This window comes from Salmo salar, chromosome ssa01, assembly GCF_905237065.1.
Source record: "Salmo salar chromosome ssa01, Ssal_v3.1, whole genome shotgun sequence".
Taxonomy (NCBI): domain Eukaryota; kingdom Metazoa; phylum Chordata; class Actinopteri; order Salmoniformes; family Salmonidae; genus Salmo; species Salmo salar.
In genome coordinates, this window is record NC_059442.1 from 148337285 (window position 1) to 148353625 (window position 16341).

Genomic DNA, 16341 nt, shown 5'->3' on the forward strand with positions numbered 1-16341 from the left:
AAATAACCTGAAAAGAAACATTACCAGCTATTTTTATTCATTGTGTCTATAGTGTCATGGGCCTATAGGCTATACGATAGTATAAACGTTAACCTGTTCGCATGTGGAAGTTACGTAATTATCTTATGGGTGTTTCATGTGTGCTGCTCGCGTGTAGTCTCAATAACCAATCACACTCCAAGCTCTTGACTTGCTACCCGGAGAGGGCAGGGTATAGCTGCTTTTATGATGACGTATTTGGATTGACGTGCCTGTGAACGAGTGACCCCGCCAGTCCACTGCCATGCCCCTCGTTGAAACCTAAACCAATGCATTCGCTCGAGCGGAGTAGTCCCGTCTGTTGACAGAGTACGAGCGTAGCAAATAAGATTAAAACCTACTTTTTAAGTCCTGGACTAATTTGGTCGAAAACGTTATAGCTACTCTCAGAGGCTTTTGTCGTTGTTTTTGTGTGGCTAACGTTCTATGTTTGGTATCGGAGTGGAATAGTGTGTCCACACGGAAAGGGAGGATTCATTCTATTCAACCTGGGCCCCGTTCATGCAAGTGAGTTGTGCGCTTTTATTATATATGTACAGTAGCTAGTTAGCTAGGCTAACACGTTAGCACAGTAGCTAGTTAGAATTAAATGCCACGTTAGCATACTGGCTATCTCATAACTTTACTTGTAGTTAAAGACGTCTGTGAATCTATTGTCATGCCATATAACGTCATATTTCTTATTAAAAAAAGTAGTACACGTTTGATTACAACGGAATTTGTTACCCAGTTTTACTTGCTCGCGACGACAGGGACAAGCCGACCACTGTACTGTTGGACTTCGATTGATCGACCTCAGTATAGTGATAATTCCATGAAATGTTGTTATTCATGCCAAACTTTAACGTCATTATCAAGCATGACAAAGTTAGACTTGGGGTGAAAGCTTTTCAGCCTAGTAAATGTTAATTTAGCTTCCAATTAACTAGCTGTCAACATTTCAGGCGTAATTTGAGTTAAACCTAAAGCCAATTGTCTCTGGTAAACTACCAAGCCACTAGTTGACGTTAGTTACCCACTGTAGCTATTCAATTCAGAGGGACTTTATGTTTACATGACCAAAGCAAGTGAAATAAACAAAAGTGAGAAGACACAAAACAACATCAACAAAAACATTCTCATTCTAGAAGATGGGAGAGGTTACTGTATACTATAGAGATAGATAGAGGACTCATCTTTGTAGCTGTGCTTTTATAGCGTCTGACAGCATGGGCAAATTGAAGTAGTACATTTTTCACAATTGGCTGATCACTCCTGTGACACGGTTGAACATGAATCCAACAGGGTCACAAGGAGGGATCAGCCAAACAAGTTGGAAGCACTGATATACAGTGCCTTCAGAAAGTATTCACACCCCTTGACTATTTCCAAATGTTGTAGTGTTACTACAGCCTGAATTTCAAATGGATTACATTGAGATTTGTGTCACTAGCCTACACACACAATATCCCATAATGTCAAAGTGGAATTATGTTCTTTTTTTCTTTTCTTTTTTTTTACAAATTAATACAAATATTTAATATATTGAGTCAATAGGTATTCAACACCTTTGTTATGGCAAGCCTAAATAAGTTTAGGAGTAAAACATGTCTTATTAAGTTGCATGGACTCACTCAGTGTGCAAGTGTTCAACATGATTTTTGAATGACAACCTCATCTCTGTACCCCAACATACAATTATCTGTAAGGTCCCTCGGTCAGGCAGTGAATTTCAAACACAGACTCAACCACAAAGACCAGGGAGGTTTTCCAATGCCTCACAAAGGGCACCTATTGGTAGATGGGTAAAAATAAAAGCAGCAGATGTTGTATATCCCTTTGAGCATGGTGAAGTTATTAATTACACTTTGGATGGTATATCAATACACCCAGTCACTGCTAAGATACAGGCGTCATTCATAACTCAGTTGCCGGATAGGAAGGAAACCACATGAGGCCAATGGTGACTTTGAAATGGTTAGAGTTGAAAGACTGTGATGGGAGAAAACTGAGGATGGATCAACAACTGTAGTTACTCCACAATACTAACCTAATTGACAGTGAAAAGAAGGAAGCTTGTCCAGAATAAAATATTCCAAATCATGCATCCTGTTTGCAATAAGTTACAAAAGTAATACTGCAAAAAATGTTATTTTTTGGGGGCAAATACAACACATTACTGAGTACCACTCTCCATATTTCAAGCATAGTGGTGGCTACATCATGTTATGGGTATGCTTGTTGTCGTTAAGGACTGGGGTTTTTCAGTATAAAAAAGAAACGGAATCGAGCTATGCACAGGCAACCCACACACATTCATATAACCTGCATAGACACACACACAACACCCACACGAATAACGACACAACACAAACACACATACAGTGCATTTGGAAAGTATTCAGACCACTTCCCTTTTTCCACATTACATCCCAGCCTTATTCTAAAATTGATTTAAATAATACATTTTCCTCATCAATCTACACACAATACCCCATAATTACAAACCAAAAAAGTTGAGACATTTTTGCAAATGTATATCAATTAACAGATACCTTATTTACATAAATATTCATACCCTTTTGCTATGAGACTTGAAATTGAGCTCAGGTGCATCCTGTTTCCATTGATCATTGATGATTCTACAACTTTATTGGAGTCCACCTGTGGTAAATTCAATTGATTGGACATGATTTGGAAAGGCACACACCTGTCTATGTAAGGTCCAACAGTTGACAGTGCATTACAGAGCAAAAACCAAGCCATGAGGTTGAAGGAATTGTCCGTACAGCTCTGAGACAGGATTGTGTTGAGGCACGGATCTGGGGAAGGGTACCAAAAAATGTCTGCAGCATTGAAGGTCCACAAGAACACCGTGGCCTCCATCATTCTTAAATGGAAGGAGTTTGGAACCGCCAAGACTCTTCCTAGAGCTGGCCGCGACGCCAAACTGAGCAATCGGGGGAGAAGGGCCTTGGTCAGGGAGGTGACCAAGAACCCAATGGTCACTCTGACAGAGCTCAAGAGTTTCTCTGTGGAGGTGGAAGTACCTTCCAGAAGTACAACCATCTCTGCAGCACTCCACCAATCAGGCCTTTATGGTAAGGTGGCCAGACGGAAGCCACTCCTCCAGTAAAAGGCACAACAGTCCGCTTGGAGTTTGCCAAAAGGGACCTAAAGGACTCTCAAGACCATGAGAAACAAGATTCTCTGGTCTGATGAGACCAAGATTGAACTCTTTGGCCGAAAGCACACATTACACGGACACACACACAAACTTTTGTTGCTGCTACTCTATTCTTTATTTTACTCTTATCTATCCTGATGTGTAGTCACTTTACCCTGCCTTCATGTACATATCTACCTCAATACCTCCTACCTTGATCTGGTACAGTTACTCCCTGTATATAGCTCCATTCTTGTGCGTGTTACGGTAAAGTCTACACCAGTTGTATTTGGCGCATGTGACACACATATTTAATTTTTTTTATTTTGTTTTAGAGTGGCGCAGCGTTCTAAAGCACTGCATCTCAGTGCAAGAGGCGTCACTACAGTCCCTGGTTCGAATCCAGGCTGTATCACATCCGCCGTGATTGGGTGTCCCATAGGGCGCCGGGGTAGGCCGTCATTGTAAATAAGAATTTGTTCTTAACTGACTTGCCTAGTTAAATAAATAAATAAAAAGAGTAAAACCTGGTTGTCTGCTGTCCATCAGGCACTGGGAGATAAATTCACCTTTCAGCAGGACAGTAACCTAAAAGAAGGCCAAATCTACACTGGAGTTGCTAACCAAGAAGACAGTGAATGTGCCTGAGTTGTCGCGTTACAGTTTTGACTTAAATTTACTTGACAATCTATGACAAGACCTGAAAATGGTAGTCTAGGAATGATCAACAACCAATTTGACAGAGCTTCAAGAATTTGGAAATTAATAATGGGCAAATGTTGCACAAACCAGTCCTCCAAAGGAATGAATGGAATTCTAGACTATTTCAATTTTAAATGTTTCAAGGACAATATTACGTGTTTGAAGTATTTTGTTGTTGTGGTGGGGACTGTAACATGAGTAATAATTAGCTCTCTAAGTTCTTCAATGACTGACATGACAAGCAGAACTGCTGATGCGTTACCCAATTTCGAAATTGCACCTTGTGCATTCTACTATTACAACAGTTTGGGAACCACTGCATTAAACACTACAGTATTTCATTGGCATTCAACATGGTTTAACAGCATAAGCAAATGTAAATCAATGCACTTTTTTATTTATCTATGTTAGCATTCCATCTCATAAATTATGTTAACCTAAAAAGGTTTTAATTAGTGCTTATTCAACAACTGCTTGTTTGAGTTTTGGGTTTATTCAGCAGAACTACTCATTGGCACTAGTGAAAAAGCCACAATATGTAGGGCGTCCAATCAAAACCGCATCTTTTGACTAATAGTAAAATATTTTACTTGTGTAGATACTTTTCTAAGAAAAGCAATGGTCCAAACCTCATGTCTCTATCATCTGTCCAAAAGTTATTGGAGTTTTTACCCTTGTAGGATTGCCAAGATTAGGGTGACTAAATCTTTGGAATTCGTAAGAAGAGGGGTTAAAAATCTGAAAAGATATATTTTTGTCAGCTTGTCTGGATGCTGTGTGAGAATCAAGGCAAACTGACAGGCTCACCGTTGAACTAATTATCTTTCTTCTCAAATCTGGAGGGCATCAAAAAATATAAAGGTAAGACGGATGTTGATTTTCAGATTCTAGTATACGCTTTTTTTATATTGTGATAAACAAGCATATCTCTGTGAAATGTCAAAGGAGCACTGAGTGTACCGCAAGCTTTTACATTTAATTAAACTTGTCATGTTAATTTCTCTTTTTGCGACAACTTTGCGACCACCACAACCTGTAAAATCCTGAAGTCGCTGCGACAAATGGCACCGCTCTGTCAACAGAGCTCTGTGCTTATTATCGGGTGTATTAGGTTACGAAATGCAACTTTTGGGATATAATGTTAATGAGCGATTCCGAATATGAAGAATCATATTTGTCATAGTAAAATGTATTTTATAACATAAGGAAGTGAAATGTCATCACCAAATGTGTTTTTACTCAGGGTGGGGGGGGGTCCAACTTGAGGTGTCCAACAAAAAAAAAGACTGCCGTTGTTGCGCTTAGACATTTCCACTTCACAATAACAGCACTTACTGTTGACTGGGGCAGCTCTAGCAGGGCAGAAATAACAATAACTAATGACCCTGTGTTGATAATCATGGATATTGACTTGACCACTTTGGCATACTTTTGTGGCACAGTCTGTAACGCATGGCTACGGGCGTAGGGCCACGAACGAGACTCTCACTGCCTGTCTCTTTGCACTATGGTCAGAGCTGGCTGCAAACGAGGATCAGCTAGGGGGCTATCAGATTTAACATTTTGATGCTATATTTATAATTATATCTAGTATATGCAACAAATTTTCCACCAACAGGTTTCAATATCATGGTTTGCATTTTCAACACCACAGTCAAATAGGCTGTCGATTGCAACAAACAGAAAATACATCCCTCCCTACCTTGTACCCAGTATTAGAAGGCATTCTCTGAATGTCATAACTTTTAGGTGATTCGTAACAGTCTCTTTCCATTCCTCAAATGCTGGAATTGTACTGGAAAAAAATATATATAAATGCGAAATGTTGGTCCCATGTTTCATGAGCTGAAATAAAACATCCCAGAAATGTTCCATATGCGCAAACAGCTTATTTCTCTCAAATGTTGTGTTTACATCTCTGTTAGTGAGCATTTTTGCCTTTTGTCAAGATAATCCAACCACCTGACAGGTGTGGGATATCAAGAAGCTGATTAAACTGCATGATCATTACACAGGTCCACCTTGTGCTGGGGACAATAAAAGGCCACTCTAAAATGTGCAGTTTTGTGACACAACACAATTCCACAGATGTCTTAAGTTTTGTGGGAGTGTGCAATTGGCATGCTGACTGCAGGAATGTCCACCAGATCTGTTGGCAGAGAATTTGTATGTTCCTTTCTCTACCATAAGCCGCTTAAAACTTCATTTTAGAGAATTTGGTAGTACGTCCAACCGGCCTCACAACCACAGGCCACGTTTGAATTATATGTGGTATGATTGCAAGTTAGCCTATTACAGATCTGGACAAACGATCCACCTACCGCTATTGTCACTGAATGGTCGATAGAGGGCAGGATAGACAGTTGGATTGGACTATATTGACCTGTGGTATAGTAAGCGCGCGGAAAAGCGTAGTGCCTAAGGGAAGTACCTTGATAGGGGAGGCGCATGCAAGGAGATGAGGAAGTTGGGCTAGGATGGAAGAAAATGTATAGTAAAACCTACAAAATGGTGAATGTAAACCAGTGAAAAAAATGCACTACCCTCCCCTGTGCTCATATATTTATTTATAAAAAAAAAATCCCAAGAGCACAACAACAAAAAAGTTAGGACTCTCTCTCTCTCTTCCCCCCCACCACCAATTTAGAACTGTCCCTATTTCGCTGGTACCTTTCTTGTACATGTAGCCACCACCGATTTTAAAATGTATGTGATCATAAGTCTTATGCAATGTGTTGCAAATGGCTTCTTCTGTTCTGTATTGCAGGTCAGGTGTACCTTCTCAAGGCCACTGCTGCAGGGGCCATATACTCATGGAAACACTGCCGGAGGCACCATAGGGGTGCAGTGGATAGCCAAGCTTTGAGAATGACCTGAAGACAAGTTAAAACACAATAATCACCCAAAGAACATTTGAGGGCTAGAATGTTCATTAGGTCTTTTTTGGCTTTTTTTGTTTGCTCCGTTAATATATTCTCGGGAAAACCTGAGGAGTAACTAATTGGTGGAACTCTAACCTGCCCGAACAAGTTATTCACAGCCGTGTTGATTTAAAAGAATATATATATACCAACAACAAAAAACACCTGTGTGAAAAGTCTCTACGATGGCCGCAGAAGGATATCAGTACAGGGCACTTTATGATTACAAGAAGGAGCGAGAGGAGGACATTGACCTCCATGTGGGGGACATCTTAACAGTGACCAAAGGGACCCTGGTGGCCCTAGGGTACAGCGACGGCCTGGAAGAAAGGCCAGAGGACATTGGCTGGCTGCCTGGCTTTAATGAAACCACTCAGGAAAAGGGAGACTTTCCAGGGACATATGTGGAGTTCATTGGGAAGAAGAGGATCTCTCCTCCCACTCCCAAGCCGAGACCCCCCAGACCCTTACCCGTGGCCCCGGGCTCCTCCAAGGCTGACTCTGGTGATGAACTAGGTGAGTGATAAACAGTATACAGTACAAAACCAATGTTCACATTGTAAACAAAAAAACAAAACAGAAACAATTCAAACATTTCACACTGCATGGGTAAAATGTTGAGCTGGGTGATATAGACACAAATCCATATCATGATAAATTTACTGAATTATCACTAATGATAAATTGAATGGTACATTTAATGTGCACCATAGTAATTTATGTTTTACCTTAAAACTACCACTACTACTTTGAATGTTGTATCTATCAATTGTCCAATTAACAAAAAACAACATATTAGGAAACGTATTTATTTGGTCTGTGTCGATCATTTTCGGTTATCATCCCAGCTCTTTCTTTTTATTTTTTTACATGCCCTACAAACCCCATTGCAGGTTTTGATTGAATAGGCCTCTACGCAATTAAGCCAAACTTTTCTCCTGCGTTAACAATCAGTTGCTGAAACAAAATGCCAAACCAAAGGCTAATCCACGATAGGTTTGCAGGCAGCCAAGCTGACTTGTAACCTTGCTGTAGAGGTGGTGGAGTGGTTCATCCTTCACATAGACTAACCTCTTGTTAACATTACCACTGAGTTTTAGATAGCCCTTACAAACCCCTTTGTTGGATTTAATCGAAAATACTTTTAAACCCACAAAGCAAATCCAGATGGTCGGCTGCTTTGTAAATAGCCTACCCCTTACATTTCAATCGTCCCTCAGTGGTATGCTTCTTTTTGAAAGCACTTGAAAGACTCTACCCTGATGTTATAACATTGCATTTTATTTACAGAACTTCCCATTTGTGTTGGATGGACCTTGTGCATTACTGCATTTGTGACATTTCAGACTTTGTTCCTTCACCATTTGAGAATCTCTTTGTGGAAGCCATTTGGTCAAACCACAGTAGTAATTCAACCCATTGGGCTCACTTCATGGTTCCATTTACACTCTCTGCTCCAGGGTAGTATTGTGTTACACATGGTTGTGTTGTAGCTAGGACACACAGAAGATTGTAGACGCCTCATATTGAAATCATATAAGATAAAAAGTGATGGATTCCAATGCCTAACCTTTATTAGATTTGTTCTCTCCCAACATCAAATAGATCCCCAAAAACATCTATGTAAGAGACCAAAGCAAACAATGCCTGTTTTATGATATCTTTATGTTGTGTTGGATGCATTTGCTGAAGCAATCCATTTGGCTATCTACAAAGTATTAGCCAATTCTATCTCTTGTTTAATTTTATCCTATCTCTTCTTAGATGATTGGACATTCGAACCACTGCCCAGTTTATAGCTAACCTGGTTAGCAGATGTGCGTCACAGACCTCTACGTATCCATCCTTCAATTAGGGCCTGTGGAAACCTGTTACCTTGGAGTTGGAAAAAAGCAGAGGTGTTTTCAAGCCGCAGTAATTGCAGACAACCTAATATTTACAAAATTAAGGGTCCACACGATTGTCACAATCATGTTGTTTTTTTGTCCCACTTCTTTCATCATAGAGAATGGGTAAATTATATTTTGCTTGTTTTTTTTTGTTTGTTGCCTACCTGGCTGTATGCTTTTTGGTCACACTGAATGGAACGATTTGCATCCTGTGAAGTTTCCAATGATGATTTGTTAGGCAGTAATGATTGCTAAACGGTTTACTACAATGTTTACTAAACGTCAGATTGGTGTAGCCTACGCGCCAACGTTTGCATGGGAGCCATTTCCTTGACAGTTTATTTCTTTACATTAAGCCCAAGCAAGTCAGTTGAAATGTTTTCCTTTTTGTTTCGGTCCCAGCGTCAAACAGTAGCTGAGAAAGGGGACTCGCATGGTGGGACCACAATGACATCTTTGATAAAAAGTGGCAGTGCTCTCACAGCCCCACTGAATACTAACCAGGGCCGGAGGACAATGGGGCTTGGCTCCGGTTCAGTGCATTATGGTGCTGCGCAGCACCTAGTACCAGCCCAGTGGTTGGACTGCTGGACCACTCCTCTTTGAAACTCTTCCTGGCCTGCATCGAGAAAAGATTTCATTTTGCTGTAGGCACAATTATAAAAAAAATTACAGTCGTGCTATTTTCTACTGACTAATCCACGTGAAATAAATGGGCCAGATCTGAACTGGAAGCCTGTCTGTTTGCATTGGGTACATTTTTGGGGAGATTATTTTGGCCTGGCTAAGAAAATCTGTCATTCTGACCTTTTGTAATCCGTTTTTTTTGTTGATATTCCGCTAACAAAAGGTGACGAGAGTCATCTTCGTGTTGTGGAAAAGCCTCGAGTCAACGCGATTGCATATCACACTTTTGAAATGTCATTTTTTTACGATGATACATCATGTTTTTTTTGGTTTTTTAATTGACCTATTATTAAACCGAAACAACCCGGGCTGTTTCAGGCAACACTGACACAATTCTATATGGCCACTCGAGGCTACAAGACTTTGTAAGTAGAAAGACATGCATCTTTAAAGATGCTGTGGCGTATATTCAGGCTCTCTGACTTTGCGTAGATCTGTCAGCTCACCTATACAACAGGCTCTGGTGGCCTGGTTTCCATTTCCTGTCCTTTGTGGTGCGATTGTGAAATTCTTTAGCTGGGGCTTGCAGGGTGAGCGAGGAGCCATATGTGAAGGGGACATGTGGTGAATGGGCATGACTGTGGTTGAGTGGCAGCGCTGAGCCCAGAGCAAGTGTGAATGTAGCACCAGGAGAAGAAAAGTCTCTGTGTCACGGGAAGGGGGAGAGAGTGCTTGAGGCTGGGAGGGAGGAGTGTGGGAGGGAAGGGGCTGGGGAAAGGGATTGGTGAGCTGAGTGATCAGGGCTGCAGGCTGGCTGGTGAGAAAGGAGAGGGGCTGGGAAGCGTGGGGGCTAAGGCCTGGGCAGGCTAAGGGGCTGAGGAGGGCTCTGGGCTGGTTCGAGTCTTGTTGCTTCAGAGTGTGATTTATTGCCTGCCACTGAGGGATCTGGCAGATCCCCTCTTTCTTTCCTCCAGTGCTTCAGCTTTTTTTCCTCTCACCCTCCTCTTTTTTAATGTTTTGATAATGTTCTTGGAGTCGGTCCCTGCTGGGAGGGTGAGAGGGAGGAGAGCGTAGGCTTGGAAAGGGGCCTCTGCTCTCATTGAGCCACAGGGGTTTACTTCAGAGCAGCAGATGTGGATAGAGGGAAAGAGCGAGAGAGGGCTGGGCCGGGCTTGGAGAAGCATTCCGGTTCATTCCAGCTCCCAGTCTTTTTAAAACACCAGCATGCTGCTGCTCCTTTCCTAGGCCTCTCGACTGAGTCATGTAGCCAGCCAGCCAGCCAGCCAGCCTTGCTTGAAAAGAGGACCTTCACTCTGGGCCTGAAAACCACTGAGAAGAAGGAAGCGTCACTTTCAGTTCACAACTTCCATTCACTTATTTTGTCTGGCAGGCTCGAACCAGAAAATCTTCCTACTAACTCCTCCCTTGTAGAACATTTTAACCAGTGTTTGATGTGATCCTGGTGTTGTGAGGCCATTTTATGCAGCTGAGGTTGTTTATTGTGTGACAAAAACGGCGCACTAGAATGTCCCTCTGGTTTATAACCAGCTATACTTGTGTCTGAGTTTTCTTTGTCACCACCAGCCTAGTGGTGGGGACCAGCTGACAATAGTGCTGACTACTGTCGTCATTCAATTGGATTGCCCATTGATACCATAACATATTCTAACCGCAATTCAATTGTGAAATCTCTCAAATTCCAATTGCCTCCCATGGACAACGTTTGAATAATGTGCGATGGTTGATAGCTTGCCTATAGGTAAAAAAAACGAAAAAAAAAAAATCTTATGTGCTTTATTGCAGACAGTGTGGCCAAAGCCACATTTCTGCTTCGTGTGTATGCAGCTATTAGCACAACATAAATACCATAGTGTATATAGACAAGCAAAATAAGAATAACTATTCAAACTATACAGGAGTTTCTCATGTAAACCATATTGCACATAATGCTGAACACTTGATTTAATGAAACGATTCACAAATGTGTGGACATTTTAAAAGCCTTTTTAATTTTCAACAACAAAGGCCTAATTCTTGCAGGGACATGTGGCGTTGGAGAGCTATTGTCTTTACCCTGTACCATTCAGGGGGGGGGTATGTCGTGTACATGTGTCCCACACTACCTACGGTGGTTCAGAAATAAGAGATTTTAATCTACATCCGTCTCTTTACACTGCAAAAATATGTGTCATGGGGTGTGTGTTGTCAAACTACTGTAAAGTAGAGCCCAACCGATTTATCGGTTGCCCGACATTATCGGCTGATATCCTTTTACGGATGTATTTGTATTTCAACATTTAATCCACCGAAAAGGACTGATAGAAAAAATGCGACAAACACTTGGGGGGGGGTTGGAGCAGTTCTTCATAGAATTTTACTTAATTTTTGCATTTCATTATTTGTCCTGAATAGGGCACTCTTTACATGGCTATAAACCCATCTTGCCTTGGCGTGCTACAGCAAGACTGGACACTATAATTCAACACAACTACACCAGTCGGAGAGGAGAGTAAACTACTGTGAACTAACTGTTACTGATTTTATGGTGAGTTCTGAGTAGAGTGAAGCTTGCATGCTAAATAAAGTGCAAAAAATGCACACTGACCATATACTGTTACGAAGTGTCATGGATGGGCGTCGCGACAAGTCATGGATGCTATGCTCAAATGTGTTAAGTGCAAAGAACATTCGACTCTATGGTAACGCTAAAGCCCTTTACGTGAAGCCCGCTAAATCTGGTGGGTTTTATATATGCTTTTTTGAAGGGTATTCCTCAAGCTTTGTCTTCAGAGACACAAAAAAAATGTAGAAGGTTACAAGGTAGTGCTTCATATTTACATTTTGATGTATGGGTTGTCATTTGTCAGGGGCTGGTCCAAATTCACGTTTTGCCATTCCAGCCTGTGTGAGAGTACTTGACGCCATTCACTGAGGGGCTAGTGCTATCCGGGATCCTTGGGACATAACCCCTACCTAACCTGAACCTTGACCCTTACCGTAATCATTTTAAATTTCAACTTCAATGGGGTAGGGACATCCCAAGGATCCAGAATTGCAAGGACTGTTCATTGAGGCAATGCTCGGGGCAACCGGCAGCGAATTTTGTGATGTTTTTCCTTTCAACTACCAGAAGTCAGTGGCTACAATTGATGTTACATAGCTAAATACTAGGGATGCACGATATATCGGTGAACATATTGGAATCAGACGATATTAGCTAAAAAGGCCAACATCGGTATCGGCCTGATGTCTAGTTTAACAACGATGTGCAAAACCGATGTCAAAGCCTATATAACATAGGTACATGATGTAATGACGCCACGTAAAATGTTGCGCTACATCTGCAACACAGCATTCCTAACCTAGCCCACAATGTCTGCTGTGTGGATCGAGCAGTCAACAAGTCGTGCAGTCATTTGAAAGAGTAAGAACATTTCAGCAAGACAACTCAAAGGCGAAATCCATTAACCTCTATGGGCTAGGTGGGACGCTAGCGTCCCACCCGTGGTGCACTCCATCAACAGCAGGTGCATTTCAAGAGCGGCAAATTTGAATCCAAATAAATGTCAAAATTCAAATTTTTCAAACATACAACTATTTTACACCCTTTGAAAGATAAACATCTCCTTAATCTAACCACGTTTTACGATTTCAAAATGGTTTCACGGCGAAAGCATAAATTTAGAGTATGTTAGGACAGTACATTTACAAGACAGGGTCACCAAAACCATAACACCAGCTAAAATGATGCACTAACCTTTTACAATCTCCATCAGATGACACTCCTAGGACATTATGTTAGACAATGCATGCATTTTTAGTTCTATCAAGTTCATATTTATATCCAAAAACAGCGTTTTACTATGGCATTGATGTTGAGGAAATCGTTTCCCTCCAATAACCGGCAGTCAAGTCAACACCACAAATTAAATAATTAAAATTAGAAAACATTGGTAAAATATTATATTGTCATTTAAAGAATTATAGATTTACATCTCTTGAACGCAATCAACTTGCCAGATTTAAAAATAACCTTACTGGGAAATCACACTTTGCAATAATCTGAGCACTGCGCCCAGAAAAATACGCGTTGCGATACAGACTAGACGTCATGTTGGGGAGATCTAAAATCGAAAATACTATGTAAATAATCCATTACCTTTGAATCTCTTCATCAGATGTCACTTCCAGGTATCACAGGTCCATAACGAATGTAATTTTGTTCAAAAAAGCTCATCATTTATGTCCAAAAATCTCCGTCTTGTTAGCACATGATCTAAGCCAGCCGGACTTCTCGTCATGAACGAGGGGAAAAAATATATTTACGTTCGTTCAAACATGTCAAACGTTGTATAGCATAAATCATTAGGGCCTTTTTTAACCAGAACATGAATAATATTCAAGGTGGACGAATGCATACTCTTTTATAACGTATTGGAACGAGGGTACCCAACATGAACTCGCGCGCCAGGTGTCTAATGGGCCATCATCGTTCCATGGCTCTTGTTCGGTCAGATCTCCCTCCAGAAGACTCAAAACACTTTGTAAAGGCTGGTGACATCTAGTGGAAGCAATAGGAAGTGCCAAAATATTCCTCAGCCCCTGTGTTTTTCAATGGGATAGGTTTAAAGGTAATACAACACATCAGGTATCCACTTCCTGTCAGAAAATGTCTCAGGGTTTTGCCTGCCAAATGAGTTCTGTTATACTCGCAGACACCATTCAAACAGTTTTAGAAACTTTAGAGTGTTTTCTATCCATATATAATAAGTATATGCATATTCTAGTTACTGGGTAGGATTAGTAACCAGATTAAATCGGGTACATTTTTTTTATCCAGCCGTGCAAATACTGCCCCCTAGCCCTAACAGGTTAACGCCAAGATAATGGTATTCATTGCCATTGACAATCAACTGTTCTGTCGTGGGTGTTGTTGGCTTTTGCCAACTGGTCGAGCACCGGTACACATGTTGCCCTACCGGAGTTACACAGTAATAGCGTCACTGCTATTAGCTTCGCATGTCAAAAAAGATACACATCAAATAAGCTTTTAATTTGACACTTCAAATAACAGTTTTATTATAGAATGTTGTGTGTTCTGAATTTGCACGTGCAAACCAAGCGCCACCACTACTATCAGTAGCACTGTCAAAGCTGTACAATAAAGTCTGCAAACAAGCAACACCGGCCACGAACGATGTGTTTACAATCCCGCGTTGGTAATAAACCATTATTTGTTTGACCGCAACTTCTGGGGTAGCTAGCGTTAGCTTGGTACCTAGCTAGCACCAATACAACCAGCCTGAAAACGATGACCAGTAGAAACTGAAGTCATTTTCATTGTTCTTAGCAATGATTTGGGAATCCTTGTGAGTATTGTTGTTCGCCTATTGAAATCGAACTTCAGTTCATGAAAATAAATGGCTAGCCAGCTACTTAACCCTGTTGCCGATAAAGCTATCGTTATAAGCAGCCAGCTAGCATCATCTGGCTAGTGAGGCTCGACTGGACTGGGTTATGTGTTGTGAAGCAGGCCACAATAAGGATTTGGCACAATAGTGGAATTTGCGGTTTTCCTTAAAAATAGAAGTACCTCTTTGAAAGTGATGCAGAAGGTTACAGTTGGTGGAATCATGCCATATTTAGACTAGATAATGTCAAACAAGGTTGGAATGTGAGTCAATGAAATGGTGTATCAGTCTACTTGGTGACACCCACAGAACACAACTGTGAAGAGTTTATGCAAATATTAGCGTTGTAGCTCTTATCGCGGGACTGTGACTGGGGAGATGATTTCACACAATCAGCCTATTTTGTGTGTTGATAATCATATTGCACTGTACAGCTTTACCTAAGGATTGGGGATCAATGAAATGGGGTATCGGTCTACTCAATACCAAGATATTTTTTCCCAACATCCTCCTCAGAGTTATCAGACTCCAAAATATCCACGCAGTATTATTTTTCCTCTGGAATAGTGTTCAATACACATAGGTTGACAATAAATGTAATAAGAGCTACGACGCTAATGTTCTCTGGGTGTCACTGAGCAGACTGATACCCCATGTCATTGAGCCACAATCCATAGGTAAGGCTGTAACAGTGAAATAAGTATGACCCCAATACAATTCTAAAGTATAATACATCCAGTGTGATTTCAACAGATTTTTGTCAAATTAACAAATTGTCTTTTGTTGATGTTATATAACATTCCAAGCTCGTTTAGCATGATCTATTCAATTATGGCATAATTCTACTGTTTGGATTCATTTGCATCATTGTCAATGACATACTTTTTATTTTGAAGGCTAACCGCAAAGTCCACTATTGTGGCTAATCCTTATTGTGGCTAGTTTCACATAGATGGGTCTGACAACCATTAACCAAATAAGAACTGTCTTATAAATTAGGGTTATTTTAGATGACACCTAGCTATATAGTTAGCTAGCTAGCTAACTAACTATAGCTACTGAAACAGATTGTCATTTTGCTATGTTTTTAGGGAAGAACATTGTTTGCATCCATGAGCAAGCTTTTTTATGACCAGCACTGTAGGTGTGCGAGACAACTTTACCAGCCTCATAGTATATGATGAATCGTTGTGACATATGAAATACGGGTGATTGTGTAATAACTACGTAAATTTATGAACGTGTTAAATTATTATGTGACGTGCAGTCATATTCAGGTCCTGATTGGTCAACAAGCTTATTTGACACGTCAAATAGTGTGTTATTTGACAAGCAAAGACCAAACGGCGTTCCATAGTATGATAAATCCTGGTTGAGAATGAAACGACTGAACAATGAAACAGCACAGCAAGTAAGTGAAAGAAATAGGTTTTGATTGTTTTACTGGTAGTGGGGACATGCATAAATGCCAACAAAATAACTTTTTGGTGTGTGTGTGTGTGTGTGTGTGTGTGTGTGTGTGTGTGTGTGTGACCTTAACTAGGCAAGTCAGTTCAGAACAAATTCTTATTTACAATGATGGCCAAACCCGGACAACGCTGGGGCCA

General features: G+C 40.8%; 1 protein-coding gene across 2 annotated transcripts in view; it reads left to right on the top strand.

Moving 5' to 3' along the window:
* Positions 1-267: 267 nt before the first annotated feature.
* pik3r1 (phosphoinositide-3-kinase, regulatory subunit 1 (alpha)) overlaps positions 268-16341 on the top strand; it is a 49223-nt gene continuing 33149 nt past the window's right edge. For both annotated transcript variants that reach the window (XM_014137300.2, XM_014137306.2), the window contains exons 1-2: positions 268-546; positions 6654-7323. In XM_014137300.2, coding sequence (XP_013992775.1) covers positions 6993-7323 — 331 coding nt within the window. In that variant the 5' untranslated portion in view covers positions 268-546; positions 6654-6992. The remainder of the gene's footprint in view (positions 547-6653; positions 7324-16341) is intronic.